The sequence below is a fragment of the Myripristis murdjan genome, chromosome 20 (assembly GCF_902150065.1).
Source record: "Myripristis murdjan chromosome 20, fMyrMur1.1, whole genome shotgun sequence".
NCBI classification, from domain to species: Eukaryota; Metazoa; Chordata; class Actinopteri; order Holocentriformes; family Holocentridae; genus Myripristis; species Myripristis murdjan.
Genome location: NC_043999.1, coordinates 17,722,242 through 17,741,692, shown reverse-complemented (window position 1 = coordinate 17,741,692; position 19,451 = coordinate 17,722,242). Strand labels below are relative to the sequence as shown.

Here is a 19,451-nt window from a genome sequence, read left to right as displayed (position 1 = left end):
TGCACCACCCACAAACACACACAGGCACACACACACACACACACACACACACTCCTCCTGTATGCAGACACACATGCTGAAGAACGCGCCGCTGTCACACACATACCTTCCATCTTTAATTCTCCTAAAATAAGATTTGATGATGATGAGGTCGAGTGATAGAGAGAATAAGAAAATGAAAGCAAAAATTGGAGATGGGGGAAGATGGCGCTGCCTCTGTGATCTGATGGACTTTCATTTAAGATGAGCTGATGGTAAAATAAAAGGCAAAAAAGTCTAACTGATCATATTTCCCCCCTTTTTTTTTTTTGCTGACTCTTCTTTTTTGCCTTTTACCATGGGTGGTGGTAGGGGGATGGGGGGGGGTGGAGGGGGGTTTGGGGGCTTTTTGCAAGCAAGGCAGAAAAAAAAAAAAAAATCATGCATTGCCTGATATGTCATATCTTCTCCACTGCAGTGTGTGTGTGTGTGTGTGTGTGTGTGTGTATTCTCACGCAGGCGGGCCGCGCCGGGTTTGATGTCTTCAGTTGTTCTGAGCGGTGATTTTCGAACACATCAGCCACTTCTCGTTCAGCTTTCCATTTTCTTTTCGAGCAGCCTAGCACACACACCACCCCCTCTGGCGTTTTTGACGTATTAACATGTATTGACAAGCCGGCGCTCGCATGCCTGTAAATACTCACACTCACACACACACACACACATGCACGCATACACACTCGCACACACCGCAGCCCCCTGAAGACATGTGATCAACCAGATCCAATCCCTTGTAATCATCTGGAACCCACATACCCAGCCATGCACACACACACACACACAATCCCGGGTAATGGTTTGGGGCAGGGGGCTGAAGCGGTGGGCTTCTTTCCCTTAGCCCCAGTGTCTTAAGCTGCCATTGATTAAATGTTAACTGATATACTCGGCCCTGGCAATCTTGTTAGAGCCGGAGCAGGCAGGCAGCTAGACAGACAGTTTAGGACCCGCGCCCTCCTGATCAATAGCACAGATAAAGATTTCATCCATCAATGAGCTCCCAAAACAAAAGGTGTCTGATACCTGATTAGGCCCACGGGGACATAGACTCACACACACACACACACTCAGAGGCACATACACACGAGCATCCTCACACGAACAGAAGCACACAGCAAACAAAGCGTGCACACCTGGATCACAGATATAGACACCTGCACGGACGCTTGAGTACACACACATGTACACACACACACTTTTCGCTCTTATTTTGTCCAGAATAATACCTCCAGCAGCCGCATCTGAAGTCAATCAGCGGCGCGGCAATTACAACACACGTGCACGGTGAAGTCTGAAGATAAGGCGGCTCCCACTTTTTCCCGGATGAAGGTTAATTGTGCTGTGTTAGTTCACTTAGGTGGGTATTTGTGTGTGTGTGTGTGCAGGCGTGCATATGTGTTTCCTCCAATGCACGTGTGTTTTGATACGCCGAGCGCTCCGGCGGCACCGCAAAGCGTCCCGAATCAATGTCTGGGCGACCACCACTGTTAAAGTGTATCAATAATGTTCTCCCTATCTTCTTCCCCGGCCATTGTCACCGGGCGCTTTAAAAGTCCAAGCCGAGCCGCAATTAAGACTTAATTATAAATCAATGGCAGGAGTCATTTGAATATTGATCCCCCCCCCTTTCTCTTCAAACTGTTAACATATTCCCTGCCCTGTCCACGTTTTTCTCCCACCTCTTTTTTTTTTTTTTTTTTTTGTTTGTTACAACTTTGTTTAAAGAGAATCAATACCTCCTTTTTTTTTTTTATCACCGGAGAAGCGCTTTTGGCATAATTGGAGCCAAAAACACAACGGGACATCACGATGGGCGTCCAGGCTCAGAGGTGGTCGAAGGCTAAGAAAAAAAAAATTAAATAAAAAAAAAAATAATGTCACCGCCACTCAAAAAAAATGTGATGGCTCCTCCAAGCCGCCGCTTAATGGCACTGTGTGGCTCTCAAAGGGTGATCTAAATTTAAGCGTTTTTCGGGGGGTGACATTTACTGTCACGACGCCGACATGTATTTCCCTAAATTTCACGGCTGACATTTCCTTTGATATGACACTGTATCGGAAACCCGCGCAAACACACACACACACACACACACACAAAAGGATATCAATTCAGTGTGGTTACCCTCATTTCATTTGATTGAATTATTTATTTGCTTTTTTTTCTGTTCCGTTCAGCCATTTTGAGGGCGGCAAGTGAGATTTTCAAGTGGCGTGTCAGGGGCAGGGAGTGTAATGCATGGAAACATGGAGCTTTCTGTTTTCTGACGGCTAGCAGAGATAAGGTAGAGATATGGCTCTACCACTGGCTCAAATCTAAAACAGATCCCGCTGGGGGAGAGAGAGTGAAAGGGGAGAGAGAGGGAGAGGGAAGAGGAGGGATAAGAAAGTGAAGGAAGGAAAGGAGGGAGGGGGGGAGGAGGAGGTAGCGAGAAAAAGGGAATATTGTCAATCCTCTGAGTGTCTGGCGGTTTCTCTCCCTCTCTCTCTCTCTCTCTTTCTTTCTGTCTCTCACTCTTTCTCTCTCTCTCTCTCTCCCTCTCCCTCTCTCAGTAATGTGATTTATTCGAAGCATATGTGTGCTGCTCTGTCTTTGTCTGCTTCTATTAGGGCCAGTGGGGGCCCATATGACATTGTTTAGCCAGTAATGAAATGGACATTTTTTGCATGTTTTTGAGAAAGTCGGAGGAAAGCCAACACTCCTTATTTGTAACCGTCTGCAAATACCATCTCCGGGGCAGTCGCCTCAGGTCTGTCCATGTGTGCTGCGTGTGCCCGTGTGTGTCTTGCGCATGATTCTACGTGCCGAGGGGCCTTCAGCTTCCATTTGGTCATTTCGGAGATGATTCTGAGCAACCCTAATGAATATTTTGGGCTTGGAGATATTTCACGTATTCATCCATTACTGTATTCATCTCCTGTTGAATACCGCTGCCTTCCCGCCTAACCTCGGCAAATAATAAGACCAGGGCGATGCACACATTCAAGTTTCGAAGGAGAGGAGATGTCGCATGGGCTCCTTGTTAGTATGTGAAGTTGTTATGTGCTAATGGCGGCTGTGCACGGCCAAAATCATCATCAATCAGGAATGCAGTCAGACTAGAGCAACGGTCCCATAAGAAACGAGAAGGAGTTGAATGGAATGAATGGAAAGCTGGAATTTTGAAAAAGTAAATAAAATAAAATAAAAAATCGGAGTCATATTTCTGTATGGGAGATGCATTGTAAGGTGGCGAAATACCGGCCAACACTGTGAAGTTTGTTTGCAAAAACAGATATATCTCTAGTTGTGTTCATTTCTACACGGCATGTTTTCTTCCAGGTATCAATAAAAAAAAAAAAAAAAAAAAAAAAAAAATCAAATAGGCTGATGCATATGTGATGCTGATATTGGCTTTTGCATTCAGAAAGTGAAGCATTACATACAACACTACATTTTTTTCAGCAGTGGCAATTATGTGTTATTAAATACAACGTGTGTATTTTTTTTTATGACTAGATATTGTTCAGTTTCTAGTAAAATATTTTCTCCATCCGTGTGTGTTCGCACGAAGGAGGGCAGATGCTAACGGAAAAACTGCCCTGGCGTGTGCCCTGCCACATTAGTCTATTAATGAAATAACTAAACACTGCGCACAGACAGACAACAGGATGTTTTACCATTTTGTAACAGCATTTTTTTTTTTTTTTTTTTTTTTTTTTTTTTTGCTATCCCCTCTATCTACTTTAAGCTTTTCTTTGATTCCCATCCAGGATTACAGTCTCGTTTTTTGGTGGCTCTGAAAAAGCAGATGGTTTTTATGCAGCTAAAAACGGGACAGTAGCCCAATAGGATAAAGATCTGTTCAAGCATTATCCACTTGGCCACTGCCCGTCACAGGCCTATTTTAAGCATAGATGGACACACACACATACACACACACACATACACAGAGAGAGAGAGAAAGAGAGGGAGAGAGAGAGAGAGAGAGCCATTCTCTTAAACCACAGCAGCCATTTTATTAGATTCTCTATTTTCAGGCCTTGTATTAGTTCCCGGAAAATAAATAAAGCATGATAACATGACAAGGACCAGTCAGGTTGATTGGAAACTATATCCATCTCACTGGTATCTTTGTTTACCAGTGTAGTGACGGATGGGCAGATAGAGGGCTAAATGCATGTATGGCGAAACAGATAGAGTGGATATATGGATGGATCGCTGGGTGGAGAGATAGAAGAAGAGATGGACAGATGGATAGGTAGATAGATAGGTGGATAGATAAATGGATGGGCAGATAGACAGATGGATGTGGCGGGGAGATCTTGTTGGGCTGATAGAGTTGAGCAGGTATGCCGAGAAACAGCTGCTTTCTTCATTAGGTTCATCTATCGATCTCGGACCCTCGCTGCGTGTGTGTGTGTGTGTGTGTGTGTGTGTGTGTGTGAGGGAGAAAGAGAGAGGGGGAAAGACAGCAGCCTCTGTAGATAAGTGCTGGTAATAGAACAGAATGAATTCTTATCACAGAGATGGGAAGGCCATTAACCTCAGCTCCTAGTCCTCTCTCTCTCTCTCTCTGTGTCTCCATCTGGTCCGACTCTCTCTCTCTCTCTCTCTCTTTCTCTTCCTCCTTCTCTCTCTTCCTCCTTCTCTCTCTCCCTCCTTCTCTCTGTCTGTCTGTCTCTCTCTCTGTCATCCCTCCTTCCTCTGGTCTGGACCTGACAGGGTCACGTTGGTGAGCGTGTGTGATATTTCCACCGTATGTGCGCGTGTGAGTCTCTCTTTCTCCCTCTCTCTCTCTCTCTCTCTCTGTGAGTGTGTGTGTGTTTTGCGGCTGCCGCTGTGTGCACTGCCCCGTCGGCCAGATGTTTATAATCAGGGGCTAGATAAATATTGGACAGAGAATCATAAAAGACCAGGAAAAACAGAGAGGGACACAGAGATGGGGGGAAGCAGGGGAAGCGGGGAGGGTGAAACAGAGGAGAGGAATCTTCTTTTTAAATTATTCCTAAATCCCCTAGTAAGCTTGCCGTGCCGCCTCCTCAATTCACTTACTCAGCCTAAGGTGATTCAAACCGCCGAAATGCAATATGGCTGTTGTGTAAGATGCAGGTGTGTGTGTGTGTGTGTGTGTGTGTGTGTGTACACACGTGTGGAGGTGTACAGTAGGTGTGCTCGCCTATTGTATAAGACCAGGTGTTGCGGCAGTTTTTTCCCCCTTTTTTTTCGTCCACAGAACCTTTTGAAGCCCTTTTTTTGTCTCGTGAAAACCTTTTGTATTTGCTATTAAAGAATCATTAACATCCCCCCCTAACACACGCACACGTACACACACATAAACACACACACACACACCCCACCCTGTGCTCCCAGCACTGGAAATGAAACCCCTCTAAACACGAAACAACAGTTTCTGTCTGCGCAGCAAGCAAGACACGCGAGGCTTTAATCTCGGCTATGTTTATTCATATCAATTTTTTATTTTTTTATTTTTTTCGGAAGAAGAGTAATAGGTGTTTTGTTAGTCGCCTGCAAGACAGCGGAGCGGGCGATTTGAGCGAGAGAAAATACAATGAAGTGTCTCAGGAAGTCATAATTGACAACAACAAAGCAAATTTGAAGCTGCTGATACAAGCGTTTTTCTTTTCTTTTTTGCTTTTGCTTTTTTTTTTTACACAAAAGTCATTTTTTTTTTTTTTAGCTTTTTCTGTCAGTTCGACTTATTGACATTCACACCAGGAGCGTATTAAATGTGACAATCCTATTGTCTGGCTCTCAGAGTCAAACTGAAACAACACATAGTTCTGCTTGTGTAATAGGCTCTCGTGTGTTTTAAGTAATAAAGGGGTGGGGGGGGGGGGGGGTGGGCGGGTTTTTCCACGTCGATGATCGTGTGGACGGAAACGTGTGTGTGCACGCTTACATGTTAGCATGGGCGCCTGTGTGCATGAAATACACTTTTTGTGTGGTAACGTGAAGTATGTGTGTGCATGACGGTGTGCGCGTGGTATTGGTGCTCGTGCATGTGTGTGTGTGTGTGTGTGTGTGTGCATGCACGTGTGTGTGTGTGTGTCAGTTATTCCCAGGCCCTGTGCAGGAGCTGTAGCCCCTCTCCGCTGGGTTGATGTTTAGTATTTTAGACATGCTACATTAACAACATCTGGTTAAGATCTAAATGCTTGTTAAACGCGCTGAAATTCGGGGGGAAAGGTACAGGCAGAACAAGGGGAGAGAGGAGGGGGTGGATAAAGAGAGAGAGAAGGGTAAATAAAGATTTGAGGGTGAGAGAACGGGACGGGGGGGTGGGGTGGGTGGACTGGGGGGGAGCAAGATCAGTAAGTCTGTAAGGTTATTACTCTGGCAGTATTACCACTGGCCCTTGACTGTGTGTGTATGTGTGAGCCGAGTGCATGCGTGGGAGTGTGTGTGTGTGTGTGTGTGTGTGTGTGCGTCTGTCGGTGTGTGATGGTGTAATGTTTCAAAGCTTTCCCCTTTAAAACCTAGAGGCCAAACTAGAGCCACGCGGCGCAGGAATGTGACATCACAGAGACCCCTGTTGCTCACACACGCGCACACACACACACACACACACACACACACGCGCACACACACTCTCTCACAGGGGACTTGACCAGAGTTGCAAGAAGAAATCAACATCAACATCATGGCTAACTGGGAGAGACATGGCAGTCATTGGTGTTACACTAAACATTAAGGCTGCGTTACTGCTACAGATCCAACAGACACACACCACATTTATTCCCCACCATTATTTCTCCTACAAGTATAATAGTAACAGTAGTGTGAATCAACAGAGTGAATACAGTGTCCTCAGAGCTGTATAGTTCTAGTGTCTCGGTACTTATAGCCGAGTATTACTTCAGTATTAGAGATTTTCTTTGGCAGCAATTACCATTTCACTCGACGCTCGGCTTTCATAGATGTGGTGTGATTTAAGATGAACAATAATGTAAGAAAATACTTTTTTTTTTCTACTCCTTCACCCCTTTAATGAGCACCATCCTGGCCCTAAGGAAGCAAATTAGAGGCAGCTCAGCCCCGGCTAATGAATTCAGCCATTTTGGAGCCTCGCGTGTCCAGTTTCCCGGCGTGGCATTGCTGTGCGGCTGGGTGCCGCGCGACTGAGTCCTCCAACGGGCACATAATGACCCGGCATGGCGGTTATGGGCCCTCAGGGGGGGGGGAGGGGAGAGAGTGGTCTCAGAGCAGGTCATTATACAGCTAGAGGACACACACACACACACACACTAAACTGACACTTTCAATACATCCTCCACTGCCTCCATCTCCCATATGTCTGCTCCTCCTGTTTTTTCTTCTTCTTTCCAAACATCTCTTTCCATATTTCTTTCTCTCCCTCCACCTTTTTTTTCCTGTTAAACACAAGGAATTATAAAACATGAATTATTCTAAGATGACTGATTCAATTCAATACTTATTACACTGATTGAAAATAATTCAGATAGAATCCTCTGGGACGATCATATTGACCAAATAACATGGTGTTTGGGGATGTGCTGAGAATATATTTACCGGACCAATCAGCCTGTGTTTCACCAAATTAATAGTTAATGCTAAAACCAGATTGATTGATTGGGTCATATCTGCTGATCAAGAGTCACTTAATTATTCTTCCCCTCTAATGGTTAAATATAGGCTGGTGTTGGTTGCAGGGTAATCGGACCCAGGGTCTGTGGTTAGCTGGAGCTCACCGGCCGGCTTTAATGTTCCGACCGACCCACATCAAAGAGAGTCCCACCAGGCTGCCAAAATCACACACCCTGCACAGCCTGACCCACTCCCTCTCTCTGTGTGTGTGTGTGTGTGTGCCTGTGTGTGTGTGTGTGCGTGCGTTCCTGCGTGCACAGAGGCAGTGGAAGGTGACTGTGAAAGCTGTGCTCTGTGCGTCCTCTGGTAGCGATTAAGTTGATGGTTAAGAGTCCCTGCCGCAGAACCCTCTGTCTCTCTCTCACACACACACACACTCTCAACACACACACACACACACACTTGCACATGACAACTCACAAGCAAACACATGCAATCACTGTCTCGCTCACTTGATCAATGGCGCACACGCACACACAGGCAAACGCGCACGCTCGCACACACTCGCGCACACTCGCGCACACACACACATGTGTGGTGTGTAACTGTCAGGGTCAATCAGAGGGCAGACACTGTGCTGATGTATTGAGAGAGCTCGTCTGGGAATGTCCTCGATGTGGAAACACATTCCCCGCTTGTGCACGCACGCACACACACACACACACATGCATGCTCCGACACACACACACACACACACACACACACACACACACACACACCACAGATCTAACCGACCAGAAGGGGAAAGGAGTGAAAAAAAAGAAACACTCTGATGAGACCCAGATGATCACCCCTCCTCTCCCTTCTCTTTCTCTCTTTCTTCACCCTCTCTTCACCCTCGTTCTCTCCCCCCCCCCACCACCCTCCCCCAGCTCCTTCTCTCTGTTCATTGTCTCTCACTTCTCCATTGTGTTTTATCTAGCTACAGGTAGAGTGCCCCCTAGAGGTCAGTTAGGACGGTGCGTGATGCTGTGCTGTGAGTGGAGGGTTTGGTTGTGTCGTGTGTGTGTGTGTGTGTGTGTGTGAGAGAGAGGGGACACTGTGATCACGAGCGCATGTGGGTGAAATGGACAGGCACTCACACACACACACATCCTCACTGTCACTGATCTGCACACACTCATTTCTTCACTAATATATCCTCATATGTCTTTAGAGGGAACATACTTGTGGGGAAACCCAAATAAATTGGCTGCCATTAAACTTTCTGACATAACTTTCTGGTATGTATCATATTAAGAACTATCAAACTAATTTGATTCATTCGAAATACTGTATGTTGAGGGGAAAAAGAGCAGGTCCTGATTATTTTCAAAGTTGTGCAAGGGATTTTGTTTATATTAGTGTTTTTTGTTTGTTTGTTTTTGTTTATGTTTTGCTGTTTTGCCTTATGATGATCATGACTGTACGCAAGAATTTACCCACCTTTTATTTACTCTAATTTATGATATAAGATGTATTGGACGGCTGAACCACTTTGGCTAAATTTAGATATGAACTAAATAATTCACCCTACCTTTTACAGCTGATTAAAGCACCCATACAAATTTACTATTTAAGCTGCTGTACGTTATAGGAGGGACGGAATGAGTTATATGAAAAAAAAAAAAAATGTTGATTTCGATTTCGCTTTTCTGAAAATGTAACTGTTGATTTAAATGTTTATTCCGTTGGCCAACATAAATGTTGACACTTGTTCAGTATGGTGCAGTTGATAATTTCCCCACCTTTCCTGCGTGGCTCTCACAGCAGGTGAAGTGCAGTGGAGGGATGCAGGCAGACAATGACAAGTCGATGAAAAGAGGAGGGGTTTTTTTTTCGGCTTTTTTGTTTTGTTTTTTTTTCTTTTCCCTGCGATATTGTCATGACCTTGTGGTGTGTGTAAGATGTTCGAAAGCTTTTTTTTCTCCCCTTCTGTTTGACCTCCTCCTCCTTCCCCCTCCCTCTTTCTCCCACTCTTTCTGTAAAACACACTCTTCAATTTGTGCCATTTGCTTTTCTTTGGCAGAGGTAGAGAAAAGATAAACCAGTGATGAAGGCCCTTCACACCCACTGTGCAAACTACATTTACACACACACACACACACACACACACAGTGTCCTCCCTCTTTCTTTCTATACGAAGGTGGGGTGAATTAAAATACAAAGATGGACGCTGCAGCACTAGCAGTGAAAATTGCAATTTCTGCAGCCCGGGCTCCCTCGGCTGACAGGAGATATTTCATCCCCGTTGTCACCAACGTATTAATAAAACATCAGGAGCAGAGTGCAGTCCCAATCTCTCTCTCTCACACACACACACACACACACACACATACACACATACACACCTACAACCCCCCGCAACCCCCGCAAGCATGCACACAAACACACACACCTTGAAATGGACTGTATGCACATGCACAAAATACATACAGCACTGCACAAGCGTGTGCTGATGCCAAAAAAAAAAAAAAAAAAAACTAACATTGTTCTAGACTACAAACACACACACATACACACACACAACCACAATTTTGCTCTTCAATCACTTGCCGGCATCTGCCATGAAAATTTCATGCTGTATATAATGTCCACTTAATGTGTTGGTGCTTAAAGTGACGGCGCCAGTGCTCTGTGTGTGTGTGTCCGTCTGTGTCTTTGTGCGTGTGTGTGTGTGTCTTCGGCTGTATGTGAATGTGTACAAAGGGTTAATCATATCATGTTTCCATGGGGGGTTTGCAGACCCCCTTATGCTTGTCACACAATGGCCAAAGTGATTGTATGCAAATGCAGGCTGACCTCAATGCACCCTTTGCCTGATTCCTATGAATATGACTGAGTGTGTGCATGTGTGTGTGTTGTAAAATATGGTTATTAAAGCAGCGCAGGATTGATGAGCACAGCTCTTTTACACACACACAAATGCATGCACGCACGCGCATGCACACACACACACACACACACACACACACAAATTTAATTCTCTGGCAGAGGAAGGGTTTGTGGTGAGATACCCCCCCTCCCCACCTCCTTTTAAAAGACATGAAATTTTTAACGGTTTTGCTCTCTTTGTGTGTGCATGTGTATATGTGTGTGTGTGTGTGTGTGTGTGTGTGTGAGTGAGTGAATATGATACTGCTTGCGTCTGATTTGATGCTTGTGTGCAAGTATTTCTGTTTGATTTTGCATTTGTGTGTGCACACCCTGAGATGGAGGAGGGTAGTGTGTGTATATATTTATGTGTGTGTGTGTGTGTGTGTATGTTTGTGTGTGTGTGTGTGTGTGTGTGTGTGTGTGTGTGTGTGCATGCACATGCCTGGTTATCTGGCCTCTCTCAGACTGCTCAAAATTCATTACAAAGTGACATCAGCCCAGCCGGAGACAAATGATGGCTGGATGAAAGGGAGCGCTGGGGCTCGGCTAGGATTAGTGTTAGCTCGTGTAGGCGACACACACACACACACACACACGCACGCACACACACACACACACACACACACACACACACACAAACTGCACATACTCACGATCACACACTCAGCAAGTAACACACACACACACACACACACTTTAATCCACTGGCAGAACACTGCAGATACACAGAATTATCAAACAAGGGGCTGAACTCTCAGAGATGGGCAGGCTAATCTGCTAATAGTACAGAGCTGTACGTGTGTATGTGTGTGTGTGTGTGTGTGTGTGCGCGTGTGTTTCCTGTGTGCATGTTTATATGTCTGTATGTATCTATGTGCATGTGTGCATGTGTGCATGTGTGCACAGTGCATGGCTGTATTTCTTCACAGAATTACCACAACCTATTTTTCTGTACACAAGTACATTCACATATAAATACACACTTCTGAAATAATAAACACATACAATGCTTGTATATGCGCCTGTAAGTCAGATGGTGTTTTTTTCCTGTTTTCACTTTTTATATGTTTTCACTTTATATGGATATTTGGCATTTTGTGTGGCCATTTTGATTATGTGGGTATTTTTCCATCCTTGTCCCTCACTCAGTGTTGACCAGTGCAGCTCTAATTCAACTGTATATTAATATCAATATAGGAGGTTTGAAATGGGAGAACCGAAAGTGCAAATATGTTTCCCTACAGGACATTTTTTTCATTGCACAGCTTCCCTTCCTTCAACAGGCAGAATCCAAATACTGTGGCTACTCCAGATAGTTTGTGATTAAGTCACTTGAAGCGTGTTTTTGAGTAAAATATAGGGCAAACCTGATGTGTGTAAATGAATATGATTTTACAAGGATTTGCATTTGCACGAAGGATTTTTTTTTTTTTTTTCAATATGACTGTACTAAATTTGATATTACATCCCACAATAAAAGCTGAAGTACAGCACTGTTTTTCAAAGCATGCTAGACCACTGTCTCAGTACTGGCACAGCACACAGCAGTACTGTGCTTTGGCAGGGCATTATGGGTAACGTAGTTGTTTTCTCTGTGCGTTTTCCAGAAGAGACTGGCGAGGACAGTGAGGGCCCTCCTCGCTCTTCCTCCAGGCCGGGACTCAACCTCAGTGACCGAGACCTGGCCGACGCCAAGAGGACTGACAGTGAGTCCACACACACACACACGCAAATACACACTCCCGCACACATACACACACAAATACACAAAACACCCATGAAGCATACACTAACTCTGCCTCATCTCATTCTCTCGCTCTCTCAGATAAGGTCCTAGCATGTGTGTGTAACATGTGAATGCTGCTGACTAGCCTCCATGTGACCTGCTTTAATCGTTTCCATCTGACAGAAAGAGAGGGAGAGAGAGAGTGAGAAAGAAGGAGGAGAAAAAAGGCAAAGAAAGAGAGAGGGATAAGTTGAGGGTTGTGGATATTACCAGGCAATGTCCAGGCCCCAGATTATTTTTTAATCAAATCAGTTTGCGTGCTTGTAATTTATAAGCGCCTTGCATTAATCTTTTCTCGTTCTTGTGCCCTCTCCGATGACATATTAATTTTTCATAAGCGCAGGATTAGATGGGGGGGGTGGGTGGTGGGTGGTGGGGGCTGTGTATATGTTTTTCTAATATTGCACCGCATCCCTGCAACCCTTAAATTAGTTTTTTTTTTTTCCCTCCTGCACCCTCCTTTCATTTTTCTCTCTCTCTCTCCTGTTTTTTTTTTTTTTTTTTTTTTTTTCCAGCTCAATCCATCCTTTAATTGTTGGCCAATCTCTGACCCTATCACAAGGAATTACCGCGGATAGAAAAAGAGCACAAGATCGAAAGGGGTGGGAGGAAGAAGAAACTATTTATTCGCCCCAAATCTGCATTCGTTTGTAAGAATGGCGATGTGTAAGCAGGGAGGGGCAACAATCTGTACAAGGCAGCAGCATGGTGTTTTTGCTATTTTGGGCGAGGTAGGGAACACATAATGCCCCTGCAGCTAGACTGTGGTCGGGATAGCCCTGGCTTTGTTAGATTTGATTTACCCAAATAAGAATTCATATGGTCTTTTTATGTATGAGATGGAAATCCATGGCTGGAGATGAATATTGCATGGGGCCTCTCTCTCTCTCTCTCTCTTTTTCTCTTTTACTCTCATTGCATGGGATTCTCTCTCTCACTCCCTCTACTAATATCTCTCTTCCTCTCCCTCCCTCACCCGCCTCTCTCTCCTGTCCCGCTCTCTCTGCCCCCCCCACCCCCATACACCTCCCTACTCCCACCCTCTATCCATCTCTGGCTCCCTCCCCACCTCCCCTTCCTAGCATGCCATACCTAGCTCCATAATGTGAGGCTCAATGAGGCAGAAGGAGAGCTGAGTGAGGCTGGGGCCTATTAGTTTAGCTAGTCATCTATCTTTCAGCTCTATCTCTCTGACAGCCCTGTCTGACGGACTGGCGGGGAACCACCATCCATGCATTTACCGCCGCATATTACCGCCAGCGTCATTTAACACCGCCGCACACATGCAAAATAGTAACTCCGAGAAGAGTCCAGGTCTTGCCCTCCCTCCTACCCCAAACCTCTTTTGGCGCTCTTGTGCGTGTGTGTTCCCGCGTGTAGTTTATCAGATGTCAGAAATCCATTTAAATAAGGTGGAAATGTATTCATTTTTTTCCTTTTTCTTTCTTGTGGGCAATTTGCTCAAGGAATCGCCTGCCGGTCAGTCGTGAGTTTAGCCAGGAAAGCCCAAATGTGATGCTGTTGATGTTTTGTTGCTTAGTGGTTTTTGGGGGGTTTTTAATTTGCAAGTTTGGATTCACAAGAGTTTTCAAGAAGTGCAAATGCCAGGAATGGAGCCTGGTGTGTCACCGAGCTGTTATGCTAGGGTTAGCATCAGACACGGGCCCTTGTTTTTGCCCTTTTTCCAACTTAAAGTAGTGAGATTTAGCATCTCTTCCCCAGCCCCAAATCTCTGGCAAGCTGCAAATGTGCAGATCTCTCTCCTTTTTTGTGTGTGCGCACGCGTGTGTGTGTGTGTGTGTGTGTGTGTTCGCATGGAGATCTACGGGGAAGGGATTACACTGCGACCAAGTGAGCAGTGTGTTTGCGCACTTCATCTCTAAGACCAAGATCCTTTAAACAAAGAGGCGCAGATAGATAGAGAGAGAGGGAGAGAGAGAGGGAGAGAGAGGGAGGGAGGGGCAGAGAAACACAGAGAGCTTTTCCCCTTGCTTCATTTACATTGTCTTTTTTAATCCCATGTCACTTTAGATTAATTATAATCCATGTTACATTTTCCATGCAAATGTCCCCGATGTGGATTACTTCCAGATAGCTTTGTGCCGTGTGTGTAGATGGCGCATGTTGCCACCATGGCTCAGGGGCCCACTTCTTATAAATAACCAACTAAACAAAGGCCCCGGCATAGAAATGAGCCTGTCAGGCTGCCTTAGGAAATTACAGATCTCTACCTGCTTCAAATTAGCAAGGAAATTACTCATTGTTCCTACAGCCAAATGTTATGTATTAATTTCGTGTACAATTTTGAATTGTGCAGATAAGGGGGAAACAAAATGGAAATCTCATGCAAACAAGATCAGATGTTAAATATTCCATATTAGCTTGTTCACATTCAGAGTAATTTTAATCTCTTTTTTTCTTTCTTTCTTTGCATACATCTCACAAATTTGCCCAATTTGAGATGAGGGCTCCGCTCGATTTCTGTCTCTCCAAGATGAGATTAAAATATATTAAAGATATTAGCATATTTAATTACAAGCCCGCAGCAATTCTTTTGTGCATGTGTGCATGTTTTCTGTGTAATGACGGCTTGTTGAACATCTCAGACGATTTGTCAAATGTGACAAGGCCGTGCTCATATTTAGCTCTCATTAGAACGCAGGCACAAGATGGGAGAGAAAGGAAGGCTGGGGATGAAAAAGAAAACACAAAACTAGCAGACAGCCCTAACAGCCATTCTCTGAGTCTGTCTGTCTCTCTCCCTCTCTCTCTTTCTCTCTCTCTCTCCCTCACTCACTCACTCACTCACTCACTCCCTTCCTCCCTCAGGCCAGTTTGGGGCCTGCTGAGTGGTTCCGTGGGAGTTTGGGGTTCAGAGTGTGTTGCTGTAATGTTATCAGGTGACCAGGGGTCAGCCTAATGCGTAACCTCAGAGCATTAGGCCAGTAAATCATGCTGGCCGGCCCTCCCCGGCCCGCTCTGGCCAGCTCCCCTTCTAGATTTACTGCTCCGTAACCTTAGCCAGTCTGCCAGGGCTCAGGACGGCTAAATTGAATACTAAATCCAAGCTGCCGCCACCCAGCCTGCTCCTTTTTAATTGACAGTTCCCCCCCCCCCACACTCTCTCCTCTATATTTGTGGGCTTTTTTATTTTCTTGAAATGAAATGTCAGGAATGGAATCAAATTGTTTTGTGGCTTGTAAGAGGAAAAAAAATTAAAAATGATTGCGATAGGTGGGATTTGATTGCTTTGTTTCGAGAGCTTGCTCAAAGATTCGATCCTGATGATGTGGTTTATTCAATATAAAGTCATAGTTGGAGAGATAGAGGGATTCAATGATGTGCTTGTTTGTGTGAAAATCTCATTTGCTTGGTTCAGTTTGCACAAAATGTCTTACCCTTTCAGACACGAAAGGGCAGATTCTAAAATAGGTCCACGGGAAAACCATTAGCCGTGATGGTATTGTCGGTCTTCCTGCCTTTTTGAGGAACAATTCGGGGCAAAAATATCCTGAGGTGTTTGGAAAGCTTCGGGCTGCTCTGTCCCCTTCCCTCTCACTCTCCGTCTTCTGTCTCTTCCTCCCCACCTTTCTCTGCCATCTCGTACCTCTCTCTATTTGAGTGCGCACTCGCATGTGTGTAAGTGTGTGCATACGCGGCTCCCTAAACACCATTGACAGTTGCAAATAAAGATGGGTGGTGAGTGTGCCGCTCTCTCCCCCTGCAATGCAAAAGGGGTTGAGTGTCATAAATCACCTTTTGATTTATCTAATCAAGCAAGGTCCTGCTGCATGCAGACATTTGTCATTGGCGGAGGGGGGGTGGGGGTGTCAGGTTTATTCTGCCCCTCTGCTTCACTGGGCTGCAGCTGGTGGAGCCCACAGAAGGATGGAGGGACGGAGGGAAGGTGGGAGGGGAGGGGAAAGAACAGGGAGGAGAAGGGAAAAAAAAGGACAGAGTCATTAAGTGTGAGGCGCAGACTCAGAGACAAAGGAGAATGAGAGGGGAGTCTCTTGCGTCTGTCTTCTTCTCAGTCCTGCTCTCTATCATTTTTTCCTCTCTTTTTTTTTTCTCCAGCTATTCCTGCAATATTGAAGGAAGGCGTATGAAGTTGGTGAAAACTATCGGCAGATGAATATTTCGGTTTTCGCTCATAAATTTATACATGGTGTTTGGCTAGTGGTGGCCGTTGGATATATTTGTGTCATGGCTGATGATATCCTTGGAGGACTGTCTGCATTTTTGAATGCAATTCTATGCCTTGAAACAACTTGATTATTCACTTACAGGGCTCGTCATTTAAAGCACCTAAGTGGCCACAGAGAGAACAGCTCTCTCCACATTCAAGGTTACCCGGCTGTTTTTCTCTGCTTGAGTGTCATAAGTGTTGATCAAAGCACCAGGTCGAAGACAAATCTAAACCAGAAGGACAGATCTTCATGTTCCGCACATATACACAGATGCACACACGCATAAATACACACTGCACAAACATACATTTACATTCAATATGACAGTAATCAATGGTGATGTGTGGGTTCTTTCCTCGCTGCATTGTAAATGTGTTTGCAGCCTCTTATCCGACAATCGCCTCGTCTCCTTTTGCAGGGATGTAATTTAGTTGCAAATTGACTGGAAGACGGAGGCAAAAATTGAAAGTTGAAATTAGAAATGGTTATAATAAATACGGGAGGCGGGGCGGAGGCTTTGGAAAGGTCAGGTGATATGATGGGCACTTCCAGGCCGGGCCAATCTACCAATGGTGTGTCAGAGGCCTATCATGAAATACATAGCACACACAGCACACGCACACAAACACACACACACACACACACACACACGTGCACACGCACGCATGCACACACACACTTGCACATGCACACACACAAGCCCTGCAGGGGCCATCACAGGCAGTGGGAGACGAGATTACCTCGCTATTCTGAGCTGCAGAGCAATTCTCGGATGTTCTTGGAAATTCACATTGTGCCCTTGTGTTTTTTTCTCCCCTCTCTTTCTTTCTTCCTTTCTTCCCTCCCTCTCTCTGTCACTTTCCTTGACAGGCCAATATTTCAGGCTGCAGATATAGGGGATTACAAATAAAATAAGTGGAACGCCTACTTAATGCAACAGAATTAAAATGCATGAACGGGCCGGAGGAATTGATATGCGCCCAGTACAAACACGAGCCACAGAATAATATGAAATACAAAATGTTTTTTTTTTTCACCCCCCTCTCTATGTATCAGTGCTTTGATTTCCCTTTTTTTCCATTTGTGCATCTAGCGTGAAGCGTTGATTCGCAAGAGTGAGGCTCACATATTGCCTTGAGTGACCAGATGAGGGAGGGGGAGCAAGACGGGGGCGATGGCTGAGGGAGAGAGGGAGAGAAAGAGAGAGACAGAGAGAGAGAGAGAGAGAGAGAGAGAAAGGGAGGGAGGGAGAGCTGCTGTTGCTGTGTCTTTGTGTTGTGCCGAGTGGGTAAATTGCAGTGGCAGAGCATAGCCGGGCCTGCACGGCCTGTATCTTAGGATGAGGCTAATGAAAGATTTATCAGCGGCTGCAGCATTTACTAAATACAACCAGAGGCTGATCTCTCCGCATTGAGCCCTGCTGTTAACGTCACACACACTCATGCACACACACACACAAATGGACACACACACATACACAAATGGCGCTGCTACTGTACCACCAGCCGTGACCAAGCCACGGAAATTTAGCATCCTGTACAGACAGAGAAGTTGTTTAGGCGGCTGGGGAAATGTATATGAACTAATGAAGTGTATAATATTACCATAACATTTAATGTATGTCTTGCTGTGATAATGAGACTGCCTGAGTTTTCTCCATTTCACATGTCCTCAGGGCAGAAACAACTCAGTGTATATGAATGTGAATAACACAGACCATGCTTGTATCCATGCCTATGTTGTCTTGGTGTCGAATAATTTCTCAAATCATCACCTAAATCTCACTGAATATTAATTTGCTAGATTTGTTTACAGGTTACAGAGTCTTTTGTATGTATAAGATGAGTCTGGGAGAGATGAGCCACTCTTTTCATCTAACACAGTATGGAAATGTTGCAAGGTTCAATCAATGCATTAATGTCATTTTTATATTTTAACATGAATATTCTTGTTCCTCATGCAATATGTATGAATTATGGGATGTTGTAACAATGGGTCAGAGCTCTGCTCTTGTGCTTTCAAATTTCAGAAACAAAATAATGGTCAGAAATTCACCATTTCATATAAGATATTGGCTGGATGTAAAGGTGCTGCTATTTTGTCAGTGGAGCCTAAAATTACATCTATCAGGTCTGATGATTTATTTAATGTTGAGCTACCGGTCAATGTTTTCTGATGGTTAATAGGAGGACTTAGAATGAGATACATTACCAATATAGGTATCTATTTTAGATTAAAAAAAATACACACATGCAAACTAAATGTAAATCTGAATGATGATTTCCTAGAGCAACAGATTAAAATCGCTTTATCCTCTCTTTCTCCCTCCCTCCCTCCCTCTCTCTCTCTCTCTCTCTCTCTCTCTCTCTCTCTCTCTGTCTCTCTCTCTCTCCCCCTATCTTCAAGGACTGAATGCGATGGCCAAAGAGAAAGAGGTGACAGGACATAATGCTATGGTCAAGCGCTCCCTCCTGTCAGATCGACAGATTGACAGCCCGCCCAAGCGGCCCAAATCAGCTGAGGGGAAGACCTCCACCAACGAGCAGGTAAAGGCTCATGCTCGCACAAGGAGAGCTGCCAGTTGCGCTACAGATATAGCAACTGATCAATAATTAGAAGTTTGCTGCTTTAAAAGGCGAGCTGTTAGTTCAAAACATGAGGTTGACTGGTTTTCCATCCATGCTTCCCACCATCGCTGCCAAAATGTGTTAGCACAAGGCACTGCATTATGAATCTCTGTGCTTGCTGCATTGTGGGTGATGTTGGAACTTTCTATCTATTCAGACCTTTCAAAATAGAGGCATGCATCTGTAGGGTGCTGTGGGGGCACACATCAAGGATGGATATGTGAAAATACAAATTCCGCACATATACCGGAATTAAGTTTTTAGATTCTTAAGTCAAGGTACACAACACTAATGGTTAACAACACAGTTTTTTTCATTCATCAGCACTAATGAAACCTAACCCTCACTAG

General features: G+C 44.8%; 1 protein-coding gene across 1 annotated transcript in view; it reads left to right on the top strand.

Moving 5' to 3' along the window:
• Positions 1–19,451, top strand: part of zfhx4 (zinc finger homeobox 4) — a 91,571-nt gene that overhangs the window by 58,815 nt on the left and 13,305 nt on the right. Inside the window, exons 7-8 of the mRNA XM_030079481.1 lie at positions 12,106–12,204; positions 18,881–19,020. Of these exons, the coding sequence (XP_029935341.1) occupies positions 12,106–12,204; positions 18,881–19,020 (239 nt within the window). The remainder of the gene's footprint in view (positions 1–12,105; positions 12,205–18,880; positions 19,021–19,451) is intronic.